The 13,053-nt window shown below is 46.0% G+C and overlaps 1 protein-coding gene across 1 annotated transcript in view; it reads left to right on the forward strand.

Annotated features, from left to right (window-relative positions):
• Window positions 1-13,053, forward strand: part of GALNT8 (polypeptide N-acetylgalactosaminyltransferase 8) — a gene marked incomplete at its 5' end in the record, with an annotated part of 51,318 nt that overhangs the window by 3,424 nt on the left and 34,841 nt on the right. The window contains one exon of the mRNA XM_081083725.1: window positions 5,328-5,622. Within this exon, the coding sequence (XP_080939851.1) occupies window positions 5,328-5,622 (295 nt within the window). The remainder of the gene's footprint in view (window positions 1-5,327; window positions 5,623-13,053) is intronic.

Genomic DNA, 13,053 nt, shown 5'->3' on the forward strand with positions numbered 1-13,053 from the left:
AATTAATTGGATGAGTAAATGAATGAATGAATGTGGGAAAAAGAGGACAGAGGACAGGCCGACAAGGATGGAGGGAAGAGTGATACACGGTAAGAGAGTAATGAAACAGATAAGATTGTCACTCTTGGAAGCCCTGGCTTTGAGCATGTTAATGTAAAAAACCATTGAAACCTGTAAAGAATTTTGTGAGTTTATTTGAGCCAAACTGTCGACATATGCCGGGAAGCAGAACCTCAATGAATTGAGATAATGCTCCGGAGAATGGCGGGGTTACATTTGTATTTATACATTCCAGTCAAAGGAGAAACATAGGTGGGTTATGAAATTCATTGGTGATAGGCTAAAGAGGAGGGATAAAGCAAAGCGGGGAAACCCCTGGGATTGGATAAAAAGTAAAATGATGGACACATACTTAGGTGGGTACAGGAACAATTAACAAGGAATCTGTGGTATCTGTCCTGGGCCCAGCACACCTGGCTGTGCCCCAGGGGCTCCATAAAAAGGGAAGTCACAAGTTACCCAGACATCCCAAGGACATGTTATCATAGATGCAAATAGACAGATAGGCTCAGTTACATAAAGGTTGACCTTATCAGTGAAGATATCGGCTTAGGACGTAACTGCCCACCATAACTGCTTTTAGTTAAAGTTTAATTTCAGACCATCCTTTGTGGTTACTTTAGGTCTCCGAGTTTGCAAAACTGCCATGCAGGCCTCCCCTGAGCTTGTCAGGTCAGCATGTGGCCCCTTTCGTCCACAAGCACATCCGACTGGGGTGGACATTGACTTGCAAATATGCTCAGTGTAGCATCACCAAAAGGATGCCTATGTACCTGGACAATCATTGTCATTCCTTGATAGAATACCCAGACCATGCCACCACTCGCTCACCCAACCCCAGGGCTCAGCCACCTCGGGCCTTAAAGTGGCAGGAGTTCTGTAACCAGACAATCAATGGGCCCGTGCTGCCTGTCACTACTTGAGCCAATTAAGCAGAGACAGGGTTGAGTTCTATATGAGCGTTTATTCATTATTGCCGGCAGCATGGGAGAGCAGCAGGTCATCCACAAAAATCTGCTCTGCACCCCACCATAAGCCAGCTACTTAAATTGATTAGAAGGACAAATATTACATGAGGAAATAGCCAAAGGGTATGCCAAATGGGCAGTTGACAGGTAAGCAGGCTGGAGATTTGCAAAGGCCTGCAGGCATGCAAAAGGGCTGGGGATCTTCAAAGGGCTTAATGATATGTAAGAGTGGGGGATCTTCAAAGAGCTGGTGATTCTGGTTTCTACCAGAAAGTTGTTAATCTTTCCATGATAATAGGCAGCTCCAAATGCGGGGGATGGGCTGAATTTGCAGGTGAGCTCTGAGGTCCAGAGTGCGGCTACCAGCCAGGTTAGAATGTGCCTTCTGTAATCAGAACAAACCAATCACGGTTAACAGAGCATGGTTAATATTTCTTAAAATTCTAGCTGGTTCTCCAACATTCTACTTCTGCCCATATCAGTTCTGCCTGCAGCTGGAACACATTATACCTCCACAAGTCATCTGGAGCCACCAGTGTGCTTCCCTTTCCTTCTGCAGTGACCAGTTCCTCCTTTTCTTATTATTTCATATGCTCCCCATGTTATGCCCAGATTTCAAGATCCCCCAAAGATTCACCAGGGAGTGCCGAGTCCGATGCAAAAGCATAGAGTCTTTATTCAAGCTAGCTTGAGCTCCCCGTCCACCACACTTGCCAACGCGGCGGCAGGAGGCAGAGAGAGAGAGCTCTGTGGGGCGAGGGGTTTTATAGGGGAGTCGGAGTAAGGGGAGGAGAGAGGACTGTGGGCCCTGCCAATTGGCCAGGCGCAAGTCGGGGTCTTGTCACACAGGATGTGGTTGTGTCTATGGTGTGTACTTCCCTTGATTATCATTGGTTAGTTTAAAGAAATCTTAGGTGTGGCTAGCAGAGGCTTGGGCTTCCGGGAAGAAGCTCCTTGCTGAGCACATGGCTAATGGCTGCTGCCCAAAAATGAAGGATCTGGGGCAAGATGGAGGGCGTAGCCCTCGCGCTTTCACCCCACATTCTATCCACTTCAAGATGATGCGGTGTCAGGCACTCCCTACCAGCTGAGATAAATTTCACAATGTCTTCTGGACCCTGTTTCCAGATCACAAAGGCTCTTTCCTGAAGGGCTTCCTGAAAAGAAGTCTGTTCAGTTATGCAGCATCCTGGTTGCTCTTTGCCTCCAGGAAGACTGGAGGATATCATAACTCAATAAGGATGTTTAAACATGGATGTAAACATCATATAGTACAAAAGCAAATACACGATGATAATGATATCCCTATTGTGGAGGGTTTGATGACTTTGAAGGAATTTTTTGGAAAACTCCCCAGGGCGTCTTAAAGGCTTCTGCAGAATGGTGACATTGGGTGTGGCTCCTTTGGCTCCTAGAAAGTTTCTGTATAAACTGAGAATGGTCTAGTGGCACTGTATTCTGCCTGTGGACTCTGCACTTATGCCCTCAAACTGACTCTAGGGTGTCCCGGTCCAAACAATTTTCCAGTTGGCAGCAATGAGTAACAGAGGAAAATCAGATGCCCCCTCCCCCCAAAGAGGAACACAGGGGAGTTTAAAGGAACAGAGAACTCAAGGCAACCCTGTGACCCCCACATGCTTAGTAGGGAAAAGTTTGATAAAAATACTATTCAATTTGGAATATTGTAAAATTTCTGCTCTCACTTTGCCTACCCGAGCAAATATGCAAATATGCAGGGTATTCACATGAGCCTTCTTTGAAAGACACTCCATTTATATTTATTTGTTCTTTCTGAGTTTTCTTTGACCCTCTTATTTATGTATTTATTTATGTATTTATTTATGTATTTATTTATGTATTTATTTATTTTGCCTTAAGCACGTCTGTAATTGATTCTCTTTTTTCTTGGGCAGGGTTTTGCTGCCTTTCAAACATGTCCTCCTCCCACTTGCGGACTTTCCTGCTTCTCTTTAAGGCAGAGGTTCTCAACCTGTGGGTTGCGACCCCTTTGGGGGTCGAACGATCCTTTCACAGGGGTCGCCTAAGACCATCAGAAAACACATATATAATTACATATTGTTTTTGTGATTAATCACTATGCTTTAATTATGTTCAATTTGTAACAATGAAATTGGGGGTCACCACAACATGAGGAATTGTATTAAAGGGCTGCGGCATTAGGAAGGTTGAGAACCACTGCTTTAAGGGGCTGTGTATGCAGCTGAAATCCAGCCCCTGTTCTGCTCACAAAGCCATGCGCTGTGCCTGGGGCTGCATCTGCCCAGAGGCAGTTTACACAGTGAGATGTGTCCTGGCCATGCTGGTAATCCCTGAGCTGCAACTATCAAAAAAAATAAAGGGAGGGGCGGTGATTCTTTCAACTTGCAAGAAGATATACTACATGGGCTAGAGGTGACCCTATCAGGCTGGTAGGAATGTAGTACAGGTTTGAGGGAAGATTAGTGGGAGCTAAGAGGGTCCCCGTGGTGGAGCATCTCGGTGACCACTTGGGGATTTGATGCTGAGGAGTGTCATTGTCAGTGTTGGACTTGGGAACAGTTAATGGGCTCTAGGTTTGGTCCGATCTCAGAAAGGAGAGTCAGACAGCTGTGGCGATAGCTCTTTACCTTACTATGTAAACCTGGCTGCCCTCTAGCATTTCTGCTGTTGACCTCCCTGTCAGGTTTCCTCACTCATTACAGACTTTGCAATGGATCCTGGTTCAGACTTTGGCTCTGCCCCAAATCCTGCTGTCAGCCTGGCCCCTGCAATGTCCTGTGGATGACCCATTCAACAGCTCTGCCTTCCCATCTATGCAGTCCATTACCTCCATCCCACCTCATATTTCTGTGGTATATGTTGGACTTTGTCATCATCCAGACCTGCTCACCTGTGAAATGACAAATTCAAGCTGTGCTTTGCTGATCACAACTTCATGACTGCAGCATATCCCCTCAGTTGTTCTCTGTAACAGTACCCTTTCTCCGGCTTTGCCACAATCCACAACTCCGTTGCACACTTTTTCTATTGCACTCTTCTAAGGACCCCCCAACATTGTGTGAAATCAATTGCCCGTCTTTGCTGTGCCTTCACCCAAGTGCTGAGCACTGCTGGAAAAATTCCCATAACTGAGCCACTTCACACTCACGGCCCTGCCTCAGCCAGCCCTCTACTAGGCCCTCAGTGCTCTGTTTCACGAATAAATTCTCACTCCCATTTCTTAGCATAACAATTTAAAAAGTTTTCCACTCTTCTCAATATCCTTCCTCACCTCTCCCCCACCCCCAAGTAGAAGAAACAGAAAAACCAGAGAAAAGAAAATAGCCACGCTTTCTTGTGTGCCGGGCTCTGTCATAAGCACTTCACAGGTATTAGGCCCCATAGTTACCACCGCAATGCTCTGAGGTACTTGGTAAACCTATGGCACCAAGAAGAGAAAGCCCCTGGCCAAGGTCACACAGGTAGGAAGGAGTAGCCACTGATAGTGTAGTGCAGTGCTTCTCACATTTTATTGTATAAAATAATTACTCATTGATTTTGTTAAAAGTGCTGATTCTGGCCCTAACCAGTTTGGTTCAGTGGATAGAGCGTCAGCCTGCAGACTGAAGGGTCCCAGGTTCTATTCCGGTTGAGGGCACGTACCTTGGAGCCTGCAGCTCCTCTCTGACCCGGGCCCTGGGTCAGGGGGCCTAGGTCAGCAGCCCTCTACTAGGCCCTCAGTGCTCTGAGGGCTCGTGCAGAAAGCAACAAATTGACATGTTTCACATTGATATTTCTCTCTGTCTTTTCTTCTCTCTTCCACTCTTTCTAAAATCAATGAAAAAATGTCCTCAGATGAGGATTAAAAAAAAAAGTGCTGATTCTGGCATCTTTCCCTACCCCTGTCTGACCTTGAGATTCTGATTTAGTTGATTTGGGGATAAGCCTGTAGATCTGCATTTTAAAATAATCCAACAGATGATTCTGATGCAAGTGGTTCTCAGGCCTTATTCTGAAAAAGGTTCGCTATGGTCAATATATTTCTCAGATGACAGTTACTGGAGGAACTGTGAAGGCTTGGGACTCAGGATAGACAAGTTCTGATGGAGCTGAAAGGAGAGGTGTGTTCCAGTGCACGCCTCGCCAGGACAGGTTGGCACGGCTCTGACAAGTTCCTTGACATATCGCATCCTCTGAGATAAGAGCTGGTCAATTTCAGAATTTGGAGAGGAAGACATTGTAGTGAAATTTGAATGCAAAGCAGTGCCCAGGTAGCTAAGGATTCGCTGAAATGTTTTCTCCCTTGCCCTTCATTTGCAGAAGAAAATATGAAATTGGCTATGAAGCAACAAGAAAATGTGGACAAAACACTGAAGAGGATGAATGATGAACAACCTGTTCAAAAGGCAGTGGAAGCCAAGGCAAGCGAGACAAAGAAACACAGACCCAGAGAGAAACTCTTTCCAAACTCACCACTTTTCAAGCAATGGGGTGAGGATCTTTCTGAGGCCCAGCAGAAAAGGGCCCAGGACCTCTTCCAGAAGTTTGGTTACAATGTTTACCTCAGTAACCTGCTGCCCCTGAACCGGTCCATCCCAGACACGCGGCATTCCAGGTAGTATGTACAAGGTTGGGCTTCATAGGAACCTCACTTTAATTTGGGGGGATTAACTTTGGGAGCAGTGAAAAGTCAAGGATGGAAAAGAGGATTGGAGGAGTGGAAAATTGGTGGGGAAGGGTTCAAGGCATAGAAAGTTCTAGCAGGCTGCCTGAGCAGACTTCTTATTGTTTTTATTTTTCAATTAGTTTACATTAATTTACATTACATTGTACTAGACGCCCTGTGCATAAAATTCGTGCACAGGGGTTGGTCCCTCAGCCCAGCCTGTACCTGCTCCAATTTGGGACCCCTCAGGGGATGTCAGACTGCCAGTTTAGGCCCGATCCCACAGAAATTGGGCCTAAGCTGGCAGTCGGATATCCCTTTCGCAATCCCAGACCGCTGGCTCCTAACCGCTCCCCTGCCTGCCTGCCTGATCATCCCTAACCTCTCTGCCTGCCAGCCTGATTGCCCCTAACTGCCCTCCCTTACTGGCCTGATTGCCCTAAACCACCTCTGCCTTAGCCCCCAACACCGAGGCTTTGTCCAGAAGGATGTCCAGTCTGATTAGCATATTACCCCTTTGTTAGTATAGATTAGTTTCAGGTATACAATATAGTGGTTAGACAATCATATATTGTATGAAGTGGTCCCCTGATATTTCCAGTACCCACCTAGCAACATACATACATAGTTATTACAATGTTATTGGCTATTTCCCCTATGCTGTAATTTACATCCCTGTGACTATTTTGTAACTACCAATTTGTACTTAATCCTTTAACCTTTTTCTCCTAGTCTTGCAAATCCTCTTCCTTCTGGCAACCAGCATTCTATTCCCTGTATCTATAAGTTTATTACTGTTTTGCCTGTTTACTTATTTTGTTCTTTAGATTCCACATCTAAGTGAAATCATATGGGATTTATCTTTCTCTGACTGACTTATTTCACTTACCATAATATTCTCCAGGTTCATCCATGCTGTCACAAATGGTAAGATTGAATTATTGTTTATGGCCAAGTAACATTCATATCCTATCTAATAATAGACAAACATGGTAATTAACCGTACCTCCAACACGCTTCCCATAGTCTAATCACAGTGATATGCAAATTAACTGCCAACCAAGATGGCGGCCGGCAGCCAGGCAGCTGAAGCGAACAGGAGGTTTGCTTGCTCCAGTGAAGGAGGAAGCCAAGGTTCCCTGCTTGCAGCTGCTGGGCTCTGAGCTTGCATTCTAAGAAACAATGTTGCAATTATAGAAGCTAAACAACCCCATGCTTTCAGCCAGTGGGGCGAGCTGGAGTTGCAACAGTGTTTCAATTATAGAAGCCAAAGAAACCAGATACCTGCTTTCAGCAGCCTAGGCCTCAAGCTGGAGCCGAGCCTCAGAGCTAAAGCCGGCTCTCAGCTCCAGTGACAGCCATAGAGGGTAAATAAATCCCAGAATAAAAAAAAACAGAAAAAAAGGAGAGGTTGGGAGCTTCAGTCACTCGCCAGCCTGAAAACAGCCCTCAGCCCCTCACCCAGACTGGCCAGGCACCCCAGTGGGGACCCCCACCCTGAAGGGGGTGTGACCAGGTGCAAACAGCCATCATCCCCTCATCCAGGCTGGCCAGGCACCCAAGCGGGACCAACACCCTGATCTGAGACACCCTTCAGGGCAAACCAGCCAGCCCCTCCCATGCACCAGGCCTCTATCCTATATGGTTAAAGGGTAATATGCAAACTGACCCTAACAGCAGAAAGACTGGGAATGACTGGTCACTATGACACACACTGACCACCAGGGGGCAGACGCTCAATGCAGGAGCTGCCCTCTGGTGGTCAGGGCGCTCTCACCTGGGAGGAGCTCTGCTCAGCCACAAGCCAGGCTGATGGCTGCCAGTAGAGCGGCGGTGGTGGGAGCCTCTCCTGTGTCCTCAGCAGCGCTAAGGATGTCCAACTGCAGCTTAGGCCTGCTCCCCACTGGCAAGTGGACATCCCCTGAGGGCTGCCGGGCTGCCAGAGGGATGTCTGATTGCCATCTTAGGCCCAATCCCCCGGGGAGTAGGCCTAAGCCAGCAGGTGGTCATCCCCTGATGGGTCCCAGACTGCAAGAGGGCACAGGCAGGGCTGAGAGATCCCCTTCCCCCCCGAGTGCACAAATTTTTGTGCACCGGGCCTCTAGTATATATATATATATATTTTTGTGCACTCGGGGGAGAGGGGGGTCCCTCAGCCCTGCCTGTGCCCTCTCCCAGTCTGGGACCCCTTGGGAGATAACAACCTGCTGGCTTAGGCCTGCTCCCGGGTGGCAGAGGGCAGGCTCAATCCCTAGGTGCAGCCCCTGGTTGGCTCAGAGCAGGGCTGATTGGGGAGTTGGGGCGCCACCCCTGTCATGCACAGAGCAAGGCAGATTGGGAGGTTGTGATGCCACCCTCAGTCATGCTCAGGGTAGGGCCGATTGGGGGGTTGGGGCACCGCCCCCTGTCACACTCAAGGCAGGGTCGATGGGGAGGTTGTGGCGCCACCCCCTGTCACGCACAGGGCAGGGTCTATCAGGGGGTTGAGGAGCTCCCCCTTGTCACTCACAGAGTAGGGCCGATAGGGGAGTTGGGGCACCGCCCCCTGTCATACACAGAGCAGGGCGAATGAGGGGGTTGGGGCACCGCACCCTGTCACACTCAGGGCAGGGCCGATGGGGAGGTTATGGCTCTACCCCGTTACACACAGAGCAGGGCCCATGGGGGGCGGTTGGGGCATCACCCTCTATCACCCACAGAGCAGCGCGGATCAGGGGGTTGGGGCACCACCACTGTCACACTCAGGGAAGGGCTGATGGGGAGGTTATGGCTCTACACCATCACACACAGAGCAGGGCCCGTGGTGGGGGGGTTGGGGCGCTGCACCCTGTCACACACAGAGCAGGGCCAATGAGGGGGTTGGAGCACTGCAGCCTGTCACACACAGAGCTGCAGGGCAATCAGGGGTTTGGGGAGCTCCCTCCTATCAGGCACAGAGCAGGGCTCATCAGGGGGATGGGCGCTGCCCCCTGTCACACTGATCCCAGTGCCGGGAGGCCTCTCGGCTCCACTGATCCCAGTGCTGGGAGGCATATTACCTTTTTACTATATAGGATAGAGGCCTGGTGCATGGTGGGGGCCGGCGGGTTTGCCCTGAAGGGTGTCCTGGATCAGGGTGGGAGTCCCCACTGGGGTGCCTGGCCAGCCTGGATTAGGGGATGATGGCTGGTTGCAGCTGGTCACACACCCTTCAGGGTTGGGGGGGGGCGGTGCCTGGCCAGTCTGGGTGAGGGGCTGAGGGCTGTTTTCAGGCTGGCAGGTGACTGAATCTCCCAATCGCTCCTTTTTTTCTTCTTTTTTTTTTTTATTCTGGGCCAGCTTTAGCTCTGAGGCTTGGCTCCAGCTCTTAGGCTTCGGCTGCTGAAAGCAGGTATCTGGTTTGTTTGGGTTCTATAATTGAAACACTGTTTCAACTCCAGCTCTGAGATCCCGGCTGGCTGAAAGCAGGTTTCTGGGGTTTTGTTTAGCTTCTATATCTTCTATATTTGTAACAATGTTTCAAACTGCAAGCTGAGAGGCCGCCAGCGGCAGGTGGGGAACGAAAGCCTCATGTTCGCTTCACGCTGCCTGGCTGCCAGCCGCCATCTTGGCTGGAAGTTAATTTGCATATTGCCCTGATTAGCCAATGGGAAGTGTAGCGGACATACGGCTAATTGCCATGTTTCTTTTTTATTAGATAGGACACACACACACACACACACACACACACACACTAGTGGCCTGGTGCACGAATTCGTGCACAGGTGGAGTCCGGCTGGCCTGCACCAATGGGGGCCAATCAGGCCAGGCTGTCAGGGGAGAGGGGATGTGGGAGGTTGGCCAGCTGGCTCCTTCCCCAATCAGGGTGGTGGCGGCCGATCGGGGGTGGGCCTGTGTGGGGGAGGGGCCACCAGTGGTTGGCTGGCCCTGCCCCCGATCTGGGTGTGGGGGGGCGATTGGGGGCCAGACTGGTGAGGGGGTGGGACCGAGGGATGTTGGCCCACCAGCCCCACCCTGATCCGGCCAGGACTTGCCCGGGGGTGGGGAAGGGCCGACGCCCGATTGGGCCGGTTGGCTGGCTGCAGTGTGCGTCATAGCAACTGGTCATTCCAGTCATTTGGGTCGTTCTGATCACTTGGTATATAGATAGATACCACCTCTTTTTATTCATTTGTCTCTTGTTGGGCAGTTGGGTTGCTTCCATATCTTGGCTATCATAGGTAACACTACAATGAACATAGGAGTGCATAAAGTCTTTCAAACAGGTGTTTTAAGTTTTGAATATATACCCAGAAGTAGAATCGCTGGGTCATAAGACATTCATTTTTAACATTTTTGAGGACTCTCCATACTGTCTTCCATAGTTCTGTACCAATTTGTATTCCCAGCAACAGTGAACGAGGGGTCCCTTTTCTCCACATCCTCACCAACAACTTGTTTGTTGATGTATTGATGACAGCCATTCTGACAGGTTAGGTGTTATGCCACTGTAGTTTGTTTAATTATTTGTGTATAAATTTTTTCAACTATAGTTTACATTGAATACCATTCTGCACCAGTTTCAGATATACAGAAATGAGTGGCTAAAAAAACCATGCATTCTTCATTGTGGTTTTAATTTTCATTTCTCTGATGATTAGTAACACTAAACATCTTTTCATATGTCCATTGGCCATTTGTGTGTTCCCTTTGGAGAAGCGTTTATCCAGGTCCTTTGTCCATTTTTAAATTGGATTGCTTGTTTTTTGTTGTGTTGAGTTGAATGAGTTCTTCATAAATTTTGGATATTAACCCCTTATCAGATATATCATTGGTGAATATGTTCTCCCATTCAGTAGGTTGTCTTTTTTTGTTGATGGTTTCCTTTGATGTGCAAAAAAATTCAGTTTGAAGTAGTCCCATTTGTTTACTTTTTCTTTTGTTTCCATTGCCTGAGGAGATATATCAGAAAAAATTTTGTTATGAGAAATGTCAGAGATTTTACAGCCTATGTTTCCTTCTAGGATTTTTATGGTTTCAAGTCTTACATTTGTCTTTAATCCATGTTGAGTTTATTCTTGTATATGGTGCAAGATGGTGGTTTAGTTTCATTTTTTTCTTGTATCTGTCCAATTCTCCCAGCACCATTTATTGAGAAGATTGTCTTTACCCCATTTTATATTTTTGCCTTCTTTGTCAAATATTAATTCACCATATAGGCATGGGTTTATTTCTGGTCTCTCTATTCTGTGTGTTTTTTAAAAAATTTATTTCTTTATTTAAAAAAAATATTTATTGTTGAGAGTATTACAGATGTCCCTCTTTATCACCTCATTGTTCCCCCTCCACACAGTTCCTGCCTCAACCAAGTCCAGGAACATGGGAAATCTTTCCATTTATTTAGTTATTTTAAAATTTCTTTGAATGCTTTAGGTTTTCGGGACTTTTAAAAAAAATTTATTTTTATTGATTTCAAAGAGGAAGGTAGAGAGAGAGAGAGAGATAGACACATCAATGATGAGAGAGAATCATTGATTGACCGCCTGCTGCATGCCCCACAACCTTGGTTGCAGGCTCGATCCCTGGCCTTCGTTGGGCGAGTGTGGAAGGCAACCAATCGATGTGCCTCTCTCACATTGATGTTTATCTCTCTCTCTCCTCCCTTCCCTTCATTCTCTCTAAAAGAAAACCCCCCAAAAAACAATGGCATGGCTGGTATGGCTCAGTGGTTTAGCATCGACTTATGAACCAGAAGGACATGGTTTGATTCCCAGTTATGGCATATGCCAGGGTTTTGAGCTCAATCTCCAGTGTGGGGCATGCAGGAAGCAGCTGATCAATGATTCTCTCTCATCATTGATGTTTCTATCTCTCTCTCCCTCTCCCTTCCTCTCTGAAATCAATACAAATATATTTTTTAAAATTATCAATGGAAAAGATATCCTCAGGTGAGGATTAAAAAAAATCTATCTGATCTTGATGTAGAATTGTTTCTATATATTACTGGATATCGTTTACTAGTATTTTGTTGAAGAGTTGTGGGTCGCTATTCATAAGATATATTGATTTGTAGTTTTTTCCCCCCCTTTTTTTTCTTTTTGTTTGGTTTTGTATCTGAGTAATACTGGCTTCATAGAATGAGTTGTAAAGTGCTTTTTCCTCTTCTTGTGAAGGATTGGTATTAATTCTTCTTTAAATACCTGGTAGAATTTACCAGCGAAGCCTTGTGTGTCTGGGTTTGTTTTTTTTGTTTTTTTTGTAGGTAAAATTTGATTACTAATTTCAGTCTCTTTGTTTGATGTAGATCTATACAAATTTCTATTTATTCTGGAGTCAATTTTAATATGTGTCTTTCTAGGAATTTTTCCATTTCATCTAAGTTTTCTAATTTGTTGGCAAATAATTATTTATAGTGTACTCATAAAATCTTTTTTATTTCTGTAAGGTTATTAATGCTATCCCATTTTTATTCCTGTATTTGGTGATTTGAGTATTCTTTATTATTTCTTGGTTAGTATAACTAAGTTTATAAATTCTGTTGATGCTTGTAAAGAACCAACTTTTTACTGACTTTCTCTACTATTATATCTATTCTCTATTTTATGTACTCCTACTCTTACCTTTATTATATTCTTTCTTCTTTTTGCTCTTTCTTTTCTATTTTCTTAAGGTGTAAGGCTAGATTATTAATTCGAGATCTTTCTTTTTTTAAATACAGTGTTTACAACTTTAAATTTCCTTCACAGCTCTTTTTTAGCTGGATCACCTAAGTTTTGATATAATGTATTTTGGTTTTCAGTCATCTTAATGTATTTTCTAATTCCCCTTGTGATGTTTTTCTTTGACTTAATGGTTATTTAGGAATGTGCTGTTCAATTTACGCATATTTGTAAATTTTTCTTTTTTTTCTGTTTTTATCTCTAATGTCATTCTATTGTGATCAGAGAATCACACTTTGTATGAATTTAATCTTTTAAAATTTGCAGAGACTTATTTTATGCCTTAGCATATGTCTCTCTGGGGTATGTTGCATGCGCAGTTTAAAATACACTACTGTTGCCCTGCTGGTGTTGAGCATGGGCTCTGAATCATGAGGTCACAGTTTGATTCCTCATCAGGGCACATGGTTTTGGGCTTGATCCCAGGTGAGGGGCATGCAGGAGGCAGCCCATCTATGTTTCTCTCTATCTCTCTCCCTTCATCTCTCTAAAATCAATAAAAATATATTTAAAATATGCTCTAACTAGTTTGGCTCAGTGGATAGAGCATCAGCCTGTGGACTGAAAGGTCCCAGGTTCGATTCCAGTCAAGGGCATGTACCTTGGTTGCAGGCACATCCCCCGTAGGAGGTGTGCAGGAGGCTGCTGATCAATGTTTCTCTCCCATCAATGTTTCTAACTCTCTATCCCTCTCCCTTCTTCT

This window comes from Myotis nattereri (genome assembly GCF_964212035.1).
Source record: "Myotis nattereri genome assembly, chromosome: 2".
NCBI lineage: Eukaryota > Metazoa > Chordata > Mammalia > Chiroptera > Vespertilionidae > Myotis > Myotis nattereri.